The 13376-nt window shown below is 54.5% G+C and overlaps 1 protein-coding gene and 1 pseudogene across 1 annotated transcript in view; one reads left to right on the top strand and one right to left on the bottom strand.

Annotated features, from left to right (window-relative positions):
- Window positions 1-6067, bottom strand: part of TTLL8 (tubulin tyrosine ligase like 8) — a 53457-nt gene extending 47390 nt beyond the window's left edge. The window contains exons 1-5 of the mRNA XM_057508418.1: window positions 5856-6067; window positions 5040-5113; window positions 3195-3323; window positions 1939-2053; window positions 978-1154 (exon numbers count right to left, since the gene is read on the bottom strand). Of these exons, the coding sequence (XP_057364401.1) occupies window positions 978-1154; window positions 1939-2053; window positions 3195-3323; window positions 5040-5113; window positions 5856-6012 (652 nt within the window). The 5' untranslated portion in view covers window positions 6013-6067. The remainder of the gene's footprint in view (window positions 1-977; window positions 1155-1938; window positions 2054-3194; window positions 3324-5039; window positions 5114-5855) is intronic.
- A 100-nt stretch (window positions 6068-6167) lies between these two features.
- On the top strand, window positions 6168-7964 carry LOC118923134 (C->U-editing enzyme APOBEC-1-like; annotated as a pseudogene).
- The last annotated feature ends 5412 nt before the right edge of the window (window positions 7965-13376 follow it).

Here is a 13376-nt window from a genome sequence, read left to right as displayed (position 1 = left end):
AAGCCCAGGCCACTGACAACACCAAGTGCTGCCGAGGATGCGGGGCCGCAGGAACGCTCAGTCATTGCCGGGCGGGTGCAGAGTGGTGCAGCCACCTTGGGAGACAGTCTGGCGGTTTCTCACCACACTGAACAGACTCTTGCCATTCGATCCAGTGGTCGCACTCCGTGGCATTTACCCAAAGGAGCTGAAACCTTACAGCTACACAAAAATGTGCACACAGACATTTACAGCAGCCTTGTTCGTAACTGCCAAGACGTGGAAGCAGCCGGGATGTCCCTCAGCAGCTGATGCAGAGGAAGCTGTGGTCCGTCCAGACAACGGGATGTCACTCAGCACTGAAGAGATGGGCTCTGAAGCCAAGGAAAGACGTGGAGGAGCCTTAAACGCATGTCACTGCGTGAAAGAGGCCAGTCGGAAAAGGCTGCGGAGCGTGTGACTCCAGCTCTGTGACGCTCTGGGAGGCAGTAAAGGACCAGTGGCGGCCAGAGGTCAGGGGAGGGAGGGATGAACAGGGGGAGCACAGGGTTTTAGGGCAGGGAAGCTACCCTATGTGACACTGTAGTTTGACACGTGTCCAAACCAACAGGACGAACACCACCAAGAGTGACCCTGATGGAGACTGGACTCCGGTGGTGGTGACACGTCAGTGTAGGTTCATGGACCATAAGAAATGTCGCTGTAGTGGGGATGTTGACAGTGGGGATCTTGGGGGACAGGGCGCATGCAAACTCTGTATACCTTCCCCTCAACTTTGCTGTGAACCTAAAGGTGCTCTATTAAAATGAACAACAGTGGAAAAACTGATTTGGGCTTCGTAGGCCTAGACCCACAGTGGCCAAGGTCTCCCTACACACAGAGGCGCCCTTCTCTGCCATCCTCTCCGTGGGAAGACACGGGTGGGGCCCATCCCAGACGCAGTCCCCCTGCCCTCCCGCGCTGCCCCCAGCGTGGGGAGCCCGGCAGGGTGCACAGACCTTTCGTGCTGTCGGCTTCCCTGTCACTGGTCTGCGCCCTCCTGCCCTTGGGTCTGTTCCTGCTGCGGCTCTGCTGGCTGACCACCCACTTGAGGATGCTGGAGGCCATCGTGCGCCGGAAGTCGTCTGAAATTTCATCAAGCTTCGCCCCCTCTGCCCGTGCTGGGGACCGGGGGCCTCCGCCAGCACCAGCGTCCTCAGCCCAGGCATCCTGCAGCCAGGCCCCTCCCCTCCAGCCCTCACCTCCCACCTCAGCTGTGCCCTTCCACGCCCTGCGAAGGGCTCCACCCCAGCTGCTCACCCAACGCCTGAGCTCTGGCTGCTTCCGTCTGGGTGTCCGCCCAGCAACCCCTCCCCAAGGCCCCAGCTCATGGTCCTTCCCCCAGTGCACTGCCCCCAGCCCCTGTGACCTCTGCCCTGAACTGCCTGTGGTTGTCTGCTCCTGGGAGCCCACAGTGGGGTCAGGCACGGGGCAGGGGTGCTGGGCAGGTGTCGCATCTCCATGGCCCCAGATGAGGTGCTCAGGAAACAGGTCACCCCAAAGGGACACCTCCCCTCCTGCCCTGACCTCTGCCTTCTCTCTCCTGGCCTCTTGGCAGATGGACCCAAGAACCCTCCCTTCATGCCTGCCCAGAGCCAGGTGCCCAGACTGGGTTCCCAGTACCACCCTCAAGCTGGCCTCCCCAACATGTGTTCCCCCAGAAGCCCCACCAGCCTACAAGGCCCCCTCCTGCCTCGCAGATGCTGCCCATGGAAGTTTCTGGACTAGCCTTCACCATGGGAAGTGGAGCTGAGCCCCAGGCCTTGGTTGGAACCAGGCCCCCCACCATCACCTCCTGCCCCAGCTCCCAGCCTCACTCCCAAGGGCTCCTGAGGCCATCTCAGCAGGGAGCCAACAGCAAGGTCCTGCCCGGTGTCCTGGCCCACTGGGCGGCCCCGACCTGTGCCTCCTGCCACTCACCCAGGAATGCCTGCTTCTCGCTCTCAGTGTAGAGGCCGTAACAGCGAGGGAAGAAGGAGTCAGGGTTGGCCTGGACGTACCACGGCAGGCTCCGCATGTTCACGCACAGCCCCATCTCCAGAGACATCACCATGTTAGGCCCCCGCAGGCCGAACGCCAGCCTCCCTAGGACCAGCCTGAACACCTGCGGGCCTGGCGCAGCGGCTCTGGCTCCAATTGGCTCTGGGGGGCGGGGGGTGCCTCCCAGAGCGAGCCCCTCCCAGCCCCTCTGCCCCCCTGGCTGGCCGGTCTGAGCAGCAGGCTGACCTGATGCGCAGGCCAGGGCCGTGGGCTTGTCCTTGGGGCAGTGAGGGGCATGTCCAGCCCAAGGGAGGGTTGTGGGCTGTCCAACAGGGCCAGGTGGTTCACCTCCTAGGCCCTTAAATGGAGCCATGCTCAGGCCCCCAGAGAGGCGGGAGCAAAAGCTCTCAGGTCTGCAGCCTGGACGCCTACCCTGCTCTGAACCCATGGCCAAGGCACCAGCTGTTAAGGAGGCCTGGGGGGATGTTCTGAACCCCGGGGTCCAGCTCTACATGGAAGTCTTTGCTGGGAGCCAGGCTTGACTGGGCTGCCAAAGGTATTGCCTGCAGCCCAAAGGACACCAGTAGCTGAGGCCTGGCATGGATGCACAGGGGACCAGACCCCCATGGGGAGCCCCAGGGCAACCAAGAGCCTGGTCCCTGACCCCCGACGTCATCCTTGCCTATTGAGGGAATGATCCCCTGGCTGCTGGGAAACCCTTCTACCTAACCTCCAGCATGGCTGCTTGCAGGCCAGTCCACCCCTGAACCTCAGCCCCGGGGACAGATGGGAATGGCCACCTCCAGAAGGGGGCTGAAAGGAGGTGAGGGAGGAAGTCCGAGCGTGGCAGAGCCATGCCAGTGCCCCTGAAGCCAGAAGTCACCATGCAGGTGAAGGTGGCCCACCCCGCCTCCGGAGCCGGAGCCCCCTCGGGGCCCTGAGCCTGAGTCAGGCTGTGGCCGCTGCCCTGTCTGAGACCTGGGACAGCGCGAGGGGCATGGGGGCTTTGTGGGGGCAGGTACTCAGCAACTCTGGACACGGAGAGCTGGGCAGCGAGCCCTGACCAGGCCGGCACGAGGTTTGCATCCTCTGGAGGAGTGGCCAGTGTGTCTCTCTGAGCCACAGGGGTGCTGGCGTCTCAGGAGGCAAGGCGCTGCCCGCTGCTCCCCCTGACCTCCCCCAAGCTCCCCACTCACCTTGGTGGTGAAGGAGGATGTCTTCCCGAAGTGGTTCAGCATCTGGTCACAGCTCAGGCTGCGATAGTTGATGACACCCTTTTTGACAGTCCAGAGGAAGTATGGCATTTCATTTTTTACCAATCTGGACTGGCAAGAAAATAGCCTTTATCAGCATCCAACACTCAAGGTTCATACCCTTTGACAGTTGGGCTTAAACTGAAGGAAATCAGATGCCAAAAGACACACGATATGCAAATTTTGACTGTGCCTCTCATCTTGTCACCGCAGCTGCGACTGTGACCACACAGGGCCTGCTCTCAGGAGGCACCTGCTCGGCTGCAGGGCACAACGGAGGGCCTCCGGACGTGGCACAAGTGGGGCCTGCGCTACCCGCTGCATGGCCACTCACGTCGGGCTTAGGGATGCACCATGGGGGGGCAGGCGAGGGGTGGGTGCACACTTGGAGGCCTGGCAGGACCCCCCTTCCACCACAGGACTTGGTCTCCTCCCCCATCCCCCACTCCTTCAGAGCAGCAAACCCAGGTCCCCAGAATGTAGGCCCAGGAGAGCGTGTCCTTGGTGCCTATGCTTCTGTGTTCACAAATGGCACGTTTGGTTAAAGATACTAACCAAAAAGGTACAGGGAAGAAACACGTTCCCCAAATCCTGACCCCCTGAGTCTGGTGAAGACCCTCGGGGGTCACTCTCCGCTGGCCCACGTGCACACACCTACCACCCTGTGACAGGAGCAGCCGTCCAACCCCGAGTCGCGGCAGGGCCGGGCGGCTCCCACCTGCTAGCTCAGCGGCCGCCGGCGACACCGCCTACAATGTCCGGCTGCTGCTCTCGGGGGCTTTGTTGTTTTCCCTACTCCAAGAGTGCTGTCCGTGGCCTCTGGTGTCACTTTCCGAAATTTGTGTCATTTGCCAGTGAGCGGTGACCCAGGCGCCCATGTACCAGGGCGAGAAACAGCACCAGGCAGAGCCGCCTCCCAGCCGGACGCAGGGACCTGGACCCTTCCCGGCTCCCCCGCACCCGTGGGGCCGCGCCGAGCCGACCTTCACGGGAATGGACCAGCTCCGGGGACTGCCCGTGCCGGTGAGCCCGCTCAGCTCTCTGCCTGTTTTTCTACTTGTCCAGTTTTGTTTACTGGTTGTTTCTGATTTGAGTCCTTCACATATTCTGGATATACTATCTTTTAAAATTATACAAACTGCAAATATCTCCCCGACTGCCTCATCTCTTGCCTTGGGGACTCTTCAGAGGAGTGGGCGCCCTCCATTCTACTGTGGTCAGGCCTCCCAGTGAGTGCTTCCCGATCTCATGTCAATGTCTTCACTCCCCTAAAATCGCAAAGTGAGCCCGCAGTGCCGCCTGCCTCCCATGCTGCCCCCCCCACCAGGGTCCACGGCCCCCGTGCAATGCCTCCCTGGCTCCGCACCCTCTCCGGCAGGTCCATCTTTGCAGGCTGACCCGTCACCCCGGCTACCACCCAGGTCACAAGAGCTCGGCTTTGGGGCTGTGCTCTGCCCACGGCTGGCGTGTTCCCAGCACGACACTGTCCTCACGGCCACAGCCTCACTGAGTGGGGGTCTTGCTCTCCTTCAAGGGCTGTTCCCACCCTTTGTCATTGGGTTTCCAGAGTCACAGACACAGCTCGTCACCCTGCGCATGGGGACACAGGGACACACACGGGCATGCGCCCCCACGTCCCACGGGGTATCACTGGGGCTGCCTGACCCCCAGTGAGAAGCCAGGTGCGACTCTGGGTTTGTGGCTCGCCCCCGGGCCCGGCGGAGGCAGGCCCCACCTGGGAACCCGCAGTGAGGTTGCAGCTCGGCCGGCCACCGTGCAGGGACCTACCCTCATGTCATGGATGTTGTACACTCTCTCCAAAGCCACCTCCTGGGTTTCTCTGCCTTCAGCACATTTGTGTTCTGCAAACCCAACACAGGAGAGACGTCAGCGTGCCACGGCCTGAATACCTGACCACAACCACACCCGCTGCAGGGCAGCCACCGCGATGGCCAGGACACCGCTTGGTGGCTTCTCAGCACCCTCATCCCACACCCTCTGTGGGCCTGTGATGGAGCGGGGCAGAGTAGGGCTCAGCTGTGCCCACCTGTCCAGGCGCCCACCACATGGCACCTCCACCTGGTGCTGCGCAGGACAGGGGCCCCAGGGTGTGGGCGGTGGGGACAGCCAGGGGCGAGAGTGCTGGAGGGGCGTGGGGATGCAGGCCCACGGGGACTGGGGCATGGGGGCAGCCTGTGCAGACTCCCCAGCCAAGAGGGTGCAGGCACCGTGTGCAGGTGGGAGGCAGGGGGCAGGTGGCACTGCTGAGGCCGAGGAGGGACGGTCAGGGCTGGGACTATGGGGACTGTCCAAACACGGCAGGAGCCCGGCAGGGGCAGGGACACTGGGAAGTGAGCCACACTGGGGCTTGGAAGCACTTGCCAAATGTGCGGACGCCTGGGTGGGGAGGCTGGCAGTGTGGCCTGTGGTGTGGACCATGGGGTTCTCTGCCCCAAAGGGAGACCCCGACACATTCGGGGAAGGCCCAGGTCACAGGAGGCGGGGCAGTGCCAGCACCCCACCCAGTAGTGTGGGCTTGCTCTGGGTCCTGCGGACATACACGCCCACACGGAGACACTGAAATACAAGGTGCCGATACATTACCAATCACCGCTGTGCTCCCATCCTGGACACCCGCGGCGAGCCTGGACAGGAAGTGGAACTTCTTCTCCACCCAGCCCTTTCTTCGCAGAGCTGCCCGGATCACTGGGTAGTGCCCATAGATGGAGAAAATCTTCTTCTCCTCAAATTGCAAGAGCATATTTTAATTATAGAATTGAAACACAAGTTGCTCATTTCTCTGTAAGAGGAGGCATCAAAGCAGGGTGAGGTGGACCGCACCCGTGCCCGTGCCCTGCTCCAGGATAAATACCCAAGAACATCAAGAAGGCAGGTGTGCAGGGCAGCCCCCAGGACATGGGGACGCAGGCTGGGAGGCAACGGTGGTGTTCCTGGGGGGCTGGGCAATCCTAGCTCAGGGCAAGTCTGGGTCTGGGAGGGGGTGGCAGGGCCTTGCGGGCAGGGGGAGGGAGAAGCCATCGCACTGCCAAGGAAGGACCAGTGGGGGAGGCTGGAGGGTGACCTCAGGTGCCTGCACAGAGCAGGGAGATAGCAGCTGGGGATGTGCCTAGGCCTCCCCCCACGAGGGACGGGGGCAGGAGAGTAGCGGTCACGTTGGAGCCGCAGGGGGGACACAGCCAGGACACATCCACCTGGGGAGACTGAGGGCTGCAGGGCAGGGCCAGCAGAGAACACAGGGCCTCTCAAGCTTGCAGGAGTGCACACAGAAGCCAGGCAGGAGGGCCGTGGCCCAAGCACACTGGTGTCCCTAATTAGCTGACTTTGAATAATTAAAAAAGACAGATGATCCTGACCTAATTAGATGCACCCCTTAAAAGAGGGTCCAGGGCTTCATCAAAGCTGGAGTTTCGAAGCAGCAGAGACTCCCTCTCCCCACCGCTGGCTTTGAGGAAGCCGGGTGCCAGGAGTCTAGAGCCACAGGGAAGCTGATGCCGCAGACGAGCTGAAGGAGCCTGAGGTGTGTCACTGCCCAGGCAGGCTGCCAGGTGAGACCCCAGCCCAGCCAACGCTGGAGAAAAATCTACCTCAGAAAGACATTTTTGCCCACCCATCAGCTGCTCCATCATTGGCCTTGTCCTGGAGTCCCTGCTGGGAATGCGCCAAGTCCATCCGAGAAGTTCTGAGTCGACACCTGAGTGTGACTTTGGTTATCTATGTAGCTCGGCTCTTTCAGCACATGGATCAACAAAACTGGCAAGGACTCATTAACAGTCCTTAAGGACAACAAAAACAGGGGCCTCATTAACAGTGGTGTGGCTGTGCAGATTACGAGACCCTCAGAGTAGGATTACTGCTGGAGGAATTTTGTCAACTACCCCCCTGGGAAAGAAGCTCCCTGGCCCAGACACCCCCCTCTGTGGATGAAGCTGTATGAACTGGGGCTCCACTGCATGACTCTAAGTCTCCCCCCGTGTTTAAAGATTTCAAGAAGATGTCAGAATCATCTTACATTGTTCAGACTTAATCTTCAACACTGCCATTACCAAATGATTCCACCCAATATCCTTTTAGCTGTAGGGTTGATACAACTTCCTGTGACGCGGAGATGAATAGAATGATTCTTTGCACATACTGTTTCAAGAATAGGCAATGATGACCCACTAAAGAGTGAGCGCTATTAGAATTTAGAAATTTTCAGCTTGTGTTTCTATACACTAACAATGATTAGCTGAAGAAGAAAAAAATAATTCCAGTTACAATAGCATTAAAAACAATAAAATAGGTAGGAATAAATTTAACCAAGGAGGTGAAAGATCTGTACACTGAAAACTATAACACATTGATTAAAGATATTGAAGATGCAAATAAATAAAACAATACCCCATGTTCATGAATTGGAAGAATTAATGTTACTAAAATGTTCATACTCCCCAGAGTCATCTATAGATTCAATGCAATTCCTATCAAGATTCCAAAGGCATTTTTTTACATAAATAGAAAATCAATCCTAAATTTCAAATGGAACCACAAAAGACCATGAAGAGCAATCCTGAGAAAGAACAAAGCTGGAGGCATCACACTTCCTGATTTCAAACTGTATTACAAAGCTATGGTAATCAAAACAGCATGGTACTGGCTTTAAAACAGACACAAAGACTAATGCAACAGAATTGAGAGCCCAGACATAGACCCATGCACATATGATCAACTAATATTTGGCAAGGAAGCCAAAAAATACTCAATGGTAACAAGAATATTCTCTTCAATAAATGGTGCTGGAAAAGCTGATATTCACCTGCAAAAGAATGAAACAGGACCCCTAACTTTTATCACTCACAGAAATTAATTCAAAATGGATTAAAGGCTTAAATGTAAGACCTTAAGCCATAAAAATCCTAGAAGAAATCTCCTTGATATTAGCCTTGTCAATGATTTTATGGATAGAATACCAAAAACACAAGCAACAAAAGCAAAAGTAAACCTGTGGGACTAACATCAAATTTAAAAACTTCTGTATAGTAAAAGAAACAGTCAACAAAATGAAATGGCAACCTATGGAAAGGGAGAAAATATTTGTGTACCACATATCTGATAAGGGACAAGTATCCAAAATATATAATGAACTTCTACAACTCAATGGCAAAAAACCAAATAATCTGATTTAAAATGGCCAAAGGACCTGACTAGACATTTTTCCAAAGGTGATATTCAAATGGCCAACAATTACATGAAAAGTTGCTCAACATCACTAGTCATCAGGGAAATGCAAATCAAAATCACAATGAAGTATCACCTCATACTTTTCAGAATTCCTATCATCAGAAAGACAAGAGAAAACAAGTGTTGGTAAGGATGTGGGGAAAAGGCAATCTTTATACCCTGTTGGTGGGAATGGAAATTGGCACAGTCACCATGGAAAGCAGTACAGAAGTTCCTCAAAAAACTAGAAGTAGAACTGCCATGTGACTCAGCAGTTTTGCTGCAGGACACGTATCTGAAGGAAACGAAATCCCTGACTCAAAGAGGAGTCTTCAGTCCCATGCTTATCGCAGCATCATTCACAGCAGCCGAGACATGAAAGCAACTTGTGTCCATCAACAGACAAATGGATAAAGATACGGCACAGATAAAACACACAGTGGAATATTACACAGCCACGAAAAAAGAAGAAAATCCTGCTGTTTTCGACATCATGGATGAAACTTGAGGGCATCATGCTATCTGAGATAAGTCAGAGAAAGACAAATACTATATGATCTTGCTGATGCATGGAATCCAAAAAGAAGTCACAGAAACAGCAGATTAGAGATCGCCAAGGGCAAGGAATGAAGGTCGTCAAAGGGTACAGTTTTCAGTATTAAGACGAATAAGTTCTGGGGATGTTAACAGTACTGCACTGCATACTTGAATTTGCTAAGATAGTAGATCTTAATATTCTTACTACCAAAAAAAAAGCATCTATGTGAGGTAATGAATGTGTTAACTCACCTTTTGTGGTATTCATTTTGCAATACATATATATATCATATCATTAAGTTTGCACCTTAAACTTACACATAATGTTATGTGTCAGTTATGTCTCAATAAAGCTGGAGAAGAAAAGAGATAAAAAATAATAATCTAGAAATGTTCATAAATAGTGGTATTGCAGATTATGTTATTAACTGCTCCATCACAAATTACCCCAATTCTTTGTGGCTTAAGACAATAATAAACATTTATTATGTCACACACACAAAAAAAGTAATCAGTCCACAGGGAGGCATGGACGGAGGGAGAGCTGAACAAATAGAAGGACATGTGGGGACATGGGTGCGCACCTGGACTTTAGCCACAGATACACAGTCAGGGCTCCGGTTAAAAGGTGGAGAGTGCCAGACTGGGTTTTATTTTTTTTAATCTAAGATTATGTTGTTTGCAAGAGAAAATCAAAAGGACAAGCCTACAGATAGTAAGACATAAAAGGATCTAAATGTGAGACAAAATAGCCTTTGGGACAAATAAACCTCACCAAAATAAAGAAAATTATTCCATACTTTAAAAGAAAGGTTTGGTGCACCACAAAGATACATTTGCATGTGCCTGTTGAGAGTGCTGTCTGTTACATGACATAGAAACTGACTGAATCACGGAGTGGACAAACCCACAGTCACAATAGGACATCACGTGGAAGAGCGCACAGACCCAAGAGTGCAGTAAGACCGGATTTGAGCAACACAAACAACAAGGTCCACCCTGGTGACGAGAATGGTCTCTGCAGCAACTTTCACACGTGTTAACAGAATTCTAGGTGCAAGCCAGTCTGAGCACATTCCCAGGAGATAACTTTATGCAGGTTACAGTCTCAACCACAGCGCAATCAAGGTAGAAATCAACAGCAAAATAGGGAAAAACCCACCAGTATAGACCTTAAGAACTATGCTCTTGAGTAACCCGCGACCGATGAAAAGTAATCGTATGGACTATAAAGGACTTTGAACTGCAGCTCATGAAACGCAGCCAGAGTAATTGTCAGAGGTGTGTTTGCAGCCCTACATGTTACTCGTTTTGAGTAAAAGTAAATTACCAAGCTGGTATGGCCCGGGCACATGAAACCCCAGAAAGGACAGGGACGGGGGCATAAAGAGCACACTGGCGGCCAGTATTTGGGGGTTGGGAGGGGAATAACCTGCAGAAAGCAGCTTCCCTGGTGACACAAGCATTGCCTGCATGTGCTCTGGGGGCTCTGCTCCCCTCTGCGGGTGCACCAGCCCCCTACCATGAGCTGCACAGGTACGACTGGGGTGCTTTGTGTGTGCATGGGCTTTGCTTCCGAAGCAAGTTAACACATTGAGACGTTTTCATGGATAGCGTGTGCTGTGCTTCTCAGGCTCCCACACGGTCACTGCCTTCTAGGCAATAAAGACAGAAAACCCTCCTCCTGTTCTCGTCTGTTTCCATTTAAGGAATACTAGCACCTGCCATCTCTCTCCCAGGCCCGAAATCTCACATTCTGGTGGAAGGCAAGGCTCCCTCCCTGGAGAAGGTGGTGGGATGCCCGCTGCCCCACCAGGACTCGGGCGGCATCTGCCCTCGGCAGGCTGCCCTGGGTTCTGAGTCATGAAGCATCTGACCCTGACCCAGAGACCTCTTCCAGGATGCATGCCCCCGTCATCGTCACCCGCTGGGACAGGCACTCACTGCGTGCCTGCGGGAGAGATTTCACCCTTCATATGGCTGCACTTTTCAGAGTTTGAAAGTATTACCTGTCTCAAAATGCAGCTGAAATAAAGTAACTCAAGCACAAGCTTTCACATGGGAGCCAGGGGTGGGGGCCAGGAGGTGGGGTCTAGGCAGAAACCCGGCCTGACAGAGGGGGCTAGGAACCTCGACAAGGAGTGTGACAGAGCGACCAACTCTCTCCAAATCCTAAAATAAATGTTTGAGTTCAAAAAGTGCCCCTCCCTACCAAGCCCCGAGAGCACCCACCTGGATCGCCTTTTCTGTTAATTGTCTTGCTATTTTGTATCTGTCCAATTTGGGGGAAGAAGTCAAGTCTTGGGAAATTCCTTGTTTTAACTCTGCAAAAGAGAAACAGACATCAAGGCAAAGGAAAGAGCAAGCGACTCTGGGGACGCTGAGGCCCCAAGCCCCAGCACCCACGACCATCTGTCACCTCCTCCAGCCCCGCCTCTCCTGGACATTGGCCCCCCAGGCCCTCCTCCCACCACCCTTCAGCCCCCTCCCCGGGCCACCGCCCCCAGCCTCACCCCCTGCACACCTGCCCACGCCCCTGCTCTAGCCAGGTGGCCTCCTACTCACTGGGCTCCTCGCCCACTGTGTGGCCCCTGAGGACCTTGTCACTCTGCCTGGGCCAGGGCCATCCAGACCAGCCCCCATTCTGAGAGGGGGCTCCTTTGTCTGAGCCTGGCCACCAGACCCCGTCAGCACCCCCTGAGTGCTACAGCACCCAGCCTGAGAACCCAAATCAAAATCCTCCCTGCACCCTGCAGCCCTCCACACTCCCACCCATGCCCTCTCTGTCCCCTCCCCCCATGCCCCATCTGCCAGGCTCCCCCCACCACAGCACACGCTGGGGTCACACGGGCACAGGCCTCTCCCGTGTCGCTCTCCTGGGCCCTGGCCTCAGGAGCACCACACTCCCAGCTGGCTAGCCCCTCCTCAGCCGCCCTCCTCCCCGACTGCGGCGCCTTGCCTCTCCCCACACCCTAACTGTGGAAGCCCAGGCCAGGCCCATGGAACAAACACATCCTGTCCAGAGCACTGGCCTCCCAATGCCTCCTGAACCCGCCTGCGTGTCGAAGGAGCAAAAGGCTTAAGACTGACGGAATCAAGGAGCGATCGGTGAGTCCAAACAATCAAGAGGTAACAGGTGTAAAAATGTAGGAATAGGGAAGGAAAACTTCTTACATATTCAAACACTAAGAGGTGTTAAGAATTTCATGGCAATACATTAGAAATTTAGGTGAAATGGACAAATTCCTGGAGAAATACAAATCACCAAAACAGACACAGGAAGAAATAGAAAATACACATAATTCTCTACCTAATAAAGAAACTAAATCTGAATTTAAAACCTTCCCATAAAGAAAACTCCAGGGCTAATGGCTTCATGGGCAATGCTACCAAACTCTCAGTTTTGTGCAACTTATCTCCAGAATAGAAAAGCCATGGCCACCCCTAAATTGCTCGTTGAGGCTGGCGCGCCACAAGAAGATAAGAGCCAGACCAGCCAACCGGCACACAGGGACGAGGTCGTTCCCGGGAGGTGAGCGCACTGCACCGGGGCGTAGAGAGGACTCCGTGCATGGCCACCTGGGGCCACTCTAAGGCTGGATTAAAAAACTCAGCATTGTGAAGTTCAGCACATTAAGAGAATTAATAAAAATTGTGAACCTGTCACAACAGAAACAGAAATGTCTTAATAAACATTAAGCTCCACTCTTGCTGAAAACTTATGGCGAACCAGGAAACCAGTGAACCAGCCATTGGTTTGCAAATCCCACCTGCCCCAACTGAGGGACAGAGCTCTCAGGATCGCTGGACACGGTCCCAAGCCACCCGGGATCCTGGGGCATCCGGCCCCTGCAGACGGGACACAGCAGACAGACGCGGAGGTGCCTGGAGGGCCTGGATGGCTTCGCAGGCAGCACTGGGCAACCAAACACATGATGGAAACTGACTGCATGCCTGAGCTGGCCTTCCAGAAGATTCCACAAAGCGAGGAAGCCACAGACAGGACCTTCACTTGTCACCGTCCCTGGAAACCCGCAAGTAAGGGGCAGAAGCAAGCACACGCACAGACCTTGCAGAAGGGCCTAGGATTTACGGAGGCTGGGTGCCCGCAGAAGAGGGTGTGCCTCTGACAGCACAGCTGCTGGGCCCTTCAAACAGGGCACCCAGTGCTGCTGAACCCCAGGAAATGGTGGTGGGTTCCCCATGTCACCATCCCTCCTCCTCCCCTGCACAGGCCTGTGTTCATGACCCCACAGGCACTGACCCGGGCATATTCTTCAACCCACCTCTGCACCCTGAACCCATCCCAGGTGTGCTCCAGAGAGCCCTGACCTCAGCAGGGCACTCGGACAGCTCCCAGGTGCCAAA

Source organism: Manis pentadactyla, chromosome 10 (genome assembly GCF_030020395.1).
Source record: "Manis pentadactyla isolate mManPen7 chromosome 10, mManPen7.hap1, whole genome shotgun sequence".
NCBI lineage: Eukaryota > Metazoa > Chordata > Mammalia > Pholidota > Manidae > Manis > Manis pentadactyla.
Note: the sequence above shows the minus strand (reverse complement) of the source record. Positions and strands in the feature narration are given on the sequence as shown.